The sequence below is a fragment of the Chaetodon auriga genome, chromosome 11, assembly GCF_051107435.1.
Source record: "Chaetodon auriga isolate fChaAug3 chromosome 11, fChaAug3.hap1, whole genome shotgun sequence".
NCBI classification, from domain to species: domain Eukaryota; kingdom Metazoa; phylum Chordata; class Actinopteri; order Chaetodontiformes; family Chaetodontidae; genus Chaetodon; species Chaetodon auriga.
In genome coordinates this window covers 3636720-3645423 of record NC_135084.1, presented here as the reverse complement: position 1 = coordinate 3645423, position 8704 = coordinate 3636720, and the positions used below count along the sequence as shown (strand labels likewise).

Below are 8704 nucleotides of genomic sequence, written 5' to 3'. Positions count from 1 at the left end.
GGTTGGGTGGGTGGGTAGTAGGCTGGAAGGCGAGTGGTGGAGAGAGGTAGGGGCCATTCCAGAGGCATGCATGAGTGAGAGAGACAGTGTAGGTAGCCTAAGCACTAAGGACAAGTTTTGTTCCCCCTTTTTGTCTTTTTCAAATGCGCAGGTTAAGATTATGAGAGCTGAAGGTGGCTTCTGGTGTGCAATCATTTGAATACTGGAGAATGTGGCATTAGCAACCAGGACCTCGCTGGATTGCTCTGCGTAGCTCTCTGAATGATCACAGGACAGCAGGAAACTTACACACAATTCCCGTTAAAGCAGAGCATGGAGTTGATCTAGTGCTCAAACTGGCTGGGTCATTGTCTTCATAAATTCTGATCGACGTGGATTTGTTCATTATCCCGTTCACCTGTCTCTCTCTCTCTCCCTCTCTGTGGCTCTCTCCCAGTTTGTCTTGCCTACAATAGCGTAGTGGTGAGATCCGCACATTGCAGAATACCGTTGATTGGTGAGAGAGCCAAAGGGAAAAGGGGATCAAAGTTCGTTGACATGCTGCGACAATCAGGCGCGCTGTGAAAAGTCGGGGGAAAAAAGTCTGGCTGTTTTCTGCGGACAGAAGAATGAAGCACCCAGGAACTTTTTTCAGGTCTGGAAGAGTCGTACCCCTGTGATTGTGTGCGTTCATCTGGGGTTCAGGGAGGCTTGGTTGCGAGACAAGACCAATCATTTGTCTTGATTCTCTGGGCTGAGAGCAGGCAAACTGAGGGGGACGGGACGAGCAAACCCCTCTATCAAGACCTGATCTATTTCCCCAAACAATTTAGTGTATTCATGAGGTTACGCAAATGTGGAGGCAGCAAAATTACCGTAATCAATTGATACAGCGAGTGCGCATCCATGGCTCTGATTATTTGGAGATCGTCTATCAGCCTGATGTCTATGTAACGAGGAAAGGGGCGCATTGAATTACTGTTGAGTTTCACTGAGAAGTCCATGATCATTGGGCAAGGGAGTTTGGTCAGTGATAATAGGGCTCCTTGGTCGGGCGACGGAAGTATTTCACCAAACATTAGATAGCTGACTCTGCCCTGCTGAAAGGTGCTGTTTTGAAACTAAAACCCACACTGTCCAGACGATCTGTGCGCCGCGTTCTCCGTAATCTCCTTTTTTTTTCACCTGACAAAGGAAAAAAAAGAGGCGGACAAGCTGCAGGTCCAAGAGGATAAACTGAGCATGGAGGTCAGGTACAACCAAGAGCCGGAAGGGATGGGGCTGAAGAATGGACCAAAGAAGGGAAAAGATGACACGGACTCCCAGGGCAGCTTGTCCAAAAGCTTCCTCAAGGAGCAGCAGGGCTCCTTTTCCCCCTCTGGAACCGTGGACAGCTGCGAGAAGAACATGGGGAGCACGGGGGACCCGGACTACTGTCGGAGAATACTAGTCCGAGGTAAGGCTTGTGGTCTTTCTTTTGTTTTGTTTTTTTTTGGAGAACTTGCAGCGTCATACTCAAGAGATTGTCCAGATTAATTTTAGGAAACCGTCTAAAATGGAGTGAGATTACAAGCATTTTGGAATCAGGAATATGAGAGTATCCTCAAGAACAAAGTTGACAAATGAAGCCTTTGTAACATCAGTGGTTGTTGATACAAAAAGAGTAAGCTGACCATTAATCTATTTTATCTTTAAATTAGGAGTCTCACACTTAACTTTCAACTTAATAGCAAAACGTACCCTTAAACAAAAAATCAATTATGATGATGGTTTGCTTCATTTTCATTTATGAAGCCTATTCAAAATAAAGAGGAAGACCCATGGGATTTTTTTTTCCAGTTTCAGTACAATTAGTGTACAGTTACAGGAACATAATATTGTAAGAGAACTAAATGATTTGTCATGAAAAACAGCTAATTGTTATCAAATAAATATATCTTTATTTTTAGGCCATGCTGAATGACCACAGAGATTTGAGATTTTTTTTTTTTTTTTTTTTTTACATTTTGGTAATTTTTTTGTGAACACTATGAGGAGCTAAATCTTTCTTCACATTTCATACTTACAGAATGTTCATGTTAAATGTGCCAATTTTAAATGATTAAAATATTGTTTAAAGTCCCTGAGTCAATTTAAATGTGTGCAAGGTCATGCATTTAAAGAGGAAACGCCTACAGGGTTTATACTTTATGTACTGCAATAAACTTTATAGATAATAAATATTCAAATGATAAATATTACACAGAACACAGAAAAAAGAAAAGATAGGAGTTTGGTTTTTCAGATATTTTATGTCAACAAATCAAATGTGGAATTGTGTGTCTGACTGTCAGTTGCCCAGGGAGTAATTTACGTAATTTCCTTCATGCAGTGTTGGCCCAACACTGTGTATGAAAACAAACTATAAATATAACTTCACCAAAAACAGAGGATTAGTTACGCAAGATTTAATGAAACAGAGCATCATCACAACCTAAAATGGAGGTAAAAGTTTGCCATTGAAATAATTCATTATTAGTGTGTTTGTTAAGAATTAAAATAATGGGGAAAGAATTTCTTACAGCATTGCAGCTACTTTTATTTAACATGATTTGAAATTATAGTCAGTGTAATACTAGCTGTAAAAAATGTCAGCAGACATTGGCTGCATTTGAATATCATTTTGACAGCAACACCCATTGTTGTCACTTCTCTTTTGTGCTGGCATAGGTATAAATTACATGAATGAACTGAAATGGAACCACAAAATATTTTTGTCAATATTTATTAAATATGTTTTTATGTAATCTTCATTTATTTGGTAAACACATTCATAAATACATTGTATACATATAAATATATATTTTCAAAGACTTCTTGATTGAGGTCGTAACAAATAACAATATTTGTTTTTGTTCATGGGATTTAATCTGGGTTGATATATTTCAATTTTATATATTAAAACAGGGTTTGTAAACTCATAGATGTAATACATAATTTTAAACAACATTTGTCTCTAAGTACAGCATGCTGCATTTAGTCCACATACACTTTAAAATGCAAAATAAATAAATAAATAAACACATTAATAAATACATAAAATAAAGTTACATTTAGTAAACAGACTCAGAATATGACTCACAATGAGTTTGTAGCACCTCCACTACTGGGCCACCAATAATAATAATTAATAAGAATCATCATAATAACACTAATAATAATTCAATGTGAATTATGTGAATAATTCACATAATTAGCAAAGTAAATCCAGCCTCCACCTTGGAATATATTGCATTTATCTGCTGTAATTGTTACTCACTTCTGCTCTTCGCCTCAGCGTCGTTAATTTAAAGTGCTCACTGTTGCAGATGCTAAAGGCTCTATCCGAGAGATAATCCTGCCAAAGGGTTTGGATTTGGACCGGCCCAAGCGAACCCGCACCTCCTTCACTGCAGAGCAGCTCTATCGGTTGGAGATGGAGTTTCAGAGGTGCCAGTATGTGGTTGGGAGAGAACGGACAGAACTGGCCCGCCAGCTCAATCTGTCTGAAACTCAGGTCTGTATGGATTTTACTACTACATTTAAAAATTAGGAATTTATTCTGTACAAACTGAAAAATCATCATCATACAAAAAGACATGATAGATGTTTTTCTTTTTTTATTTTTAATAATGTGCAATGTGAATTTAAAGCCATTTCCTTTATGTATTTATGTTTTTACAGCAAATAATACCATATATTTTGACTTAAGATAATCATGTTATGATCTGTTAGAACGTCTTGCTTTTTCACAGAAGAAGGTGAATTTACCCATGTAATCAAATGCATTTCATCTCTAAGCCCTGACACAAATAAATCATTAAGGCTGTTTCAGACAAAGCAGTTTATTTATTTTAAAGGTGCAACCATTTTTTTTACCCATATAATTTAAAGAAGTATACTAGAGATAAGATTTTTGTGTTTTTCAGCTGATCATTATTAAAAACATAGGCCTGTTTGGTCATTAGTCATTAAAAACCTGTAGCTGTTGTTGAGTGTTTGTATTCACAGACCTGTCGGTTAATTAAGAAGTGCTCGCAGCTTCTATTTCAGTATTTTGAATATGAGCGCTGCAGTGACCCACTGGTTTACTTTTGATCATGGATTGCACCTTTAAGGATTTACCTCAGATATATTTTTAACTGTATGCATCCCTTTAGATGTAATCAACTGGACTTTTTAATAAGTCTGACGTTGTGTTGATACAGCTCATGGAGGGTTTGACATTATTGCCTGAAGCTGCTAAAATTAAAGCTGCGATGAGAAAAGGCGCAGACGTCCTTCTCATGTCATATATGTGGGGTCAGCAGTGGGTCATGCAGTGTCCGCTGTGAGTGAACTGCATTTGCACTCTGTCTTTGACACCAGATTCCAAAGCAAATCACCCAGTCGACCTGTGTGATTTGGACTCAAAGGCACTCGTGGTTGTCCGCGTCAAAGTTTTGCTCTATTTTCAGCTGGAGTTTCATTCATCTGTTTATTTATTTTTGAAAATGTGCAAAACGGCTAACGGCGCCATGCGCTTGGTCTTTGGTGCTAATGTGTTGTGGCTTTCAATGTGGCTCTTGCAGACCTCCAATCAAGGTCAACATTTTCTCACAAAATGACACAACTTACAGCTTCAATCTGTTTGTTCAACAAGGTCATTGTTACTTTTATTAGCAGCTGTGTAAATTTAAGTCATTTATTTGCTTTAACTTTTTACATTTTAAATGTTTTCATATTACTAGTTTTCACTTGATAAACACAATAGCTGCTTTTCTTTTTTTCATATGAATTCAAAACAAGTTAATTAAGTGTATGAAGATGTTACTTTGCTCACATAAAGGTAATATAGAAAACAACCTTTGCTCCCTATTGAGGCAGGACAAAGGCTACAGGATTTTCTTCCAGTGTCTGCTTCTTGTCCTGATGAAATGCCTTTTAATGGCAACATGGTGAAATTAACATTTTGTTCCCTGGCACTCACGGGTTGTTACATTAAGGCCATTTGCTGTGTGCACAGCGAATCATCTTTGTTTGAGCTACCAGCTTCACCTTGTTGTTTTCTTTGCACTGAAAATGTAACCTCTAAAATGAACAAAATGTTACTTCTGAGCAGTCTTTATGTCAAAGACAGAAAATATTGGATTGAGCAGCAGGGCTTCTTCTCTGGGCATGAAATGGTTAATAGCCAGTGAAGAGTTAAACCACCTACTGTAGTGAAGGAAAAATATTCAAATGTGATTGGACTAGCAGTGTGATTGAGCTGGTGTCTGGCTGCTGATTGGTACGTGTACAGTTTGTTCCATATGAAAGCACTCAGGTGTGAATACAGGAGACTTACAGGTACAATTCATAGAAAACCCTGTTTGTTTCAGTTTTCACATTAACTCAATTAAGAAGATTACGTGAAACCGAACAATGGATATGACAAAATAACTAAATGGATCTGTTGAACCAGATGACTGATTGATTGAGTGTGTTAAATTACAAGGTTTGTGCTCTTGCTACCGTTTAATAAATTGTATCACCAAGAGTGTATATATATATATTTTTAACCATCCTGAATGAGGGTTTTTTCACTTTATCTGGACACTCTGGACATTTGCTATATACCATACTGTAGATGTTTCCCACAAAATCTGAATCTCTTCATTCAAATTAAGTGGAGCTTTGGAAATCGTTGAATTACATTCTCAGAAACTACAAGAATAACCAATCAGATGCTGTCATTTTCCATACGTTTATATTGTTTATTGGTTTTATTGCTTATTGGTTGTTGCTAATTATGTTGCAAAAATGTGGTATGATGTTATTTATTGAAATATTTATTTAAAACAATGTTAGTAGAGCTTTGGAAATGTTTGCTTCACATTTTCAGAAACTACAAGAATAACCAATCAGATGTTGTCATTTTCCGAGATGTAATTATGGCAGACTTCTGTGAATTTTACAAGGCAGGCTTACAATTTGGGTTTCTTAATTTCTATTGTCTATTCCATGTATTCTGGAAGCGGAATCTACCTTTTCAGGGCCAGGAGGTCCAGTGGTGATAATTAAAAGAAGGTATGGTGGCCATGTTGAACATGGAGGTCAAGAGAATGAAATTTTGCAGGAACAGCAGAATAAACTTTACGTGAATGTGTTGTTCAGGGTTTTCAGCCATTCAACTCTGTTGGTTATCTTGAAGTTTCTATTGTATCCGAACAAAAATAGGAATTATTTTGATGATCAATCAATATGTCATATGTCAGAAAATAGTGTGAAAATGCTGAACTATCAGAAGTTCCCAGAGCTCAAGATGACATCTTGATGTTGGCTGTTTTCCCCAACCTAAAAGTCTGCCAGGATATTCAATTCAGATGCAAAGCAGAGAAAAGCTGACTCATGCAAACATGTTTTTTTTTCTGATAATTGAGTGACACAATCAAACAATTATCAGAATATTGGTGATTAATTTTCTGTCAGACTTAACTAATATTGTCGGCGTTAAATAAATAACATCATACCATATTTTTGCAACATAATCTGCAACAACCAATAAACAAGAGAAATTTTATGTGGTTCATGTGTGAACCTTTTGCAGTGTAACAGGCTACGAAAGTTAACATATGTTTCCATATGAACAGCTTTCTTTGAGCACGTTTTGATGGAATTAATCTCTTGCTTCTCCTCCATGACTGGATGAAATCACTGCACCTTTGGATTAATCACAGTTGATCAATCATTACCTGGTGGACAACTTGTATGTGTGTGTTTTAGCATCTGTGCATATAAGGCTGCTACACATTAGTGTGATCAGAACGTGCATGTGCAATTGGTCGGGGGGTGAACAGACACTTTGCTACTTTTGATTTGAGAACAAAATCATTGGGTAAAAGCTATCAGCTTAATCTGTGAAGACACATTTGTACTGTACACCTCATGGTGCAATTATCTCCAAGTATTGAGATTCCCAGATTATGATCATCTTTTTTACAGCAGGTAACAGTGAATGGGAATAGGAACTGTTTTTCTTAATGTTGTTTTGAGTATTTAGATTCATATTTTTTTATTCCATACCGTAAACGTATAATGATACATGAGCTATATATTACACATTACAGTTAGCATGTGTCTCTAAAGGCTCTTTCTGTCATTTGTGTTCCTCTCCAGGTGAAGGTCTGGTTCCAGAACCGCCGCACGAAGCAGAAGAAGGATCAGGGGAAGGACTCTGAGCTGCGTTCAGTGGTTTCAGAAACAGCTGCAACCTGCAGTGTCCTCAGACTGCTGGAACAAGGTCGGCTGCTGACACCTCCGGGCCTACCGGGCCTCCTGCCCCACTGTGGCAGCGGCACGCTGGGCTCTGCTCTTCGCCCTCCCTCCATGGCCATGGCCAGCAACGGCAGCAGTAGCAGCAGCAGCAGCAGTGGCGGCAGCACCGGCACGGCGGGCAGCAGCCCTCCTCTACCTGCCGTCACCAGCTCAGGAACAGTGGCGGGCCTGCAGAGCTCACAGGCAGCCCACAGCCTCTTCAGCTTTCCCATGCCCTCCTTACTCAGCGGCGTCGCCACCCGCATTTCCTCCAACCCCCTGTCCATGGCTGGCTCGCTTGCTGGCAACCTGCAGGAACTTTCCGCCCGCTACCTGAGCTCCTCTGCTTTTGAGCCTTACTCGCGGACCAATGGCAAAGAATCCATGGACAAGAAAATTCTGGAATGATGCTTTGTTTTTACATAGACGGATTCCTGTTTCCTCTGGACACGTTTTGGCTTTTGCTGTCTTTGTTTTGTTTTGCTCATTCTCTTTCATCTGTCTGTCATGTTCTGTAGCAGTTCATGTATTCCAGTTGCACATCTGGTGCCTTGTACCAGGAAGTAAACAAAGACCTACACAAGCTCATCTAACAAAGACAGGGTGGCAGTTGAAAGATTTTGCACAAAATATCCAGTCCATACAGGACTTTGTTACAGAGATTTAGAGAGACACACTCAGAGGAGATTACTGATATCTTTCAGGTTTCTGTGAAACAAATGTCCTATCTATTAATCCAAAATAACAATATACACAGGTGACCAGGCCACAGGGCAGCCATATTGGCTGCGCCATACAACAAAAGCTCTATTGCTGTAAGAGAAGTGGTACATAATGTATAGCAGGAAGTATAGGACTGGTGACAGAAAGTGTAAAGTGATGGTACCTTTCTGAATTGTGTTTTATTTGATTGTGTTGGGTAGATGCATGTCACTACAGTGAGTAGATGTAGAGAAAGAAAGCGAGATATCAAACACCTGAGCAGCAGTTTGTGAGCCCCAATCAGCAAATCCAAAAAAAAAAAAGAAAAAAAAAAAAAAACTTCAAATGCAGGATTATGAATGAACGAGCAAGGCCGATTTCTCAGCACAGAACTAGGCTGGAAAAAATGTCTCTCTTTGAAGGTCACTGCAAGGCCAGTGTCAGCACCAAACCCCATGCATTTGACGCGTGAATGCAATTTGCTTATGCAGATGCCTCGCAAAAATTTAGCTTACAAAAAGGTCTTTGTGTATCCGTTTGTATTAAGTTTGGACCAAACCAAAACATAATCCAGAGACGGTGTTGTCATACAGAATGATGGTTCAATTGTTCAGTGTTGTTTTTCTCTATGGTTTGGTGGGGATTTTAACATTTTACAGCAGAAGTCTTCACTTTGTGGCATTTTCGTCTTCAAGATGCAGTACCTGATTTTTATTTTTATTTTTTTTTG

At 38.9% G+C, this 8704-nt stretch overlaps 1 protein-coding gene across 1 annotated transcript; it reads left to right on the top strand.

Moving 5' to 3' along the window:
• The first annotated feature begins 478 nt into the window (after positions 1 to 478).
• On the top strand, positions 479 to 8285 carry vax1 (ventral anterior homeobox 1). Its single transcript, XM_076743349.1, has 3 exons — positions 479 to 1435; positions 3327 to 3514; positions 7135 to 8285. The coding sequence occupies exons 1-3, from the start codon at positions 1222 to 1224 to the stop codon at positions 7678 to 7680; spliced, it is 948 nt and encodes a 315-aa protein (XP_076599464.1). The 5' UTR covers positions 479 to 1221; the 3' UTR covers positions 7681 to 8285.
• The last annotated feature ends 419 nt before the right edge of the window (positions 8286 to 8704 follow it).

Bases quoted from the DNA above. Each gene is read 5' to 3' on its own strand.
- vax1 (XM_076743349.1), top strand. From the start codon at position 1,222: ATGGAGGTCAGGTACAACCAAGAGCCGGAAGGGATGGGGCTGAAGAAT. The intron at 1,436-3,326 runs GTAAGGCTTGTG...TCACTGTTGCAG, and splicing joins TCGGAGAATACTAGTCCGAG to ATGCTAAAGGCTCTATCCGA. The intron at 3,515-7,134 runs GTCTGTATGGAT...GTTCCTCTCCAG, and splicing joins TCAATCTGTCTGAAACTCAG to GTGAAGGTCTGGTTCCAGAA.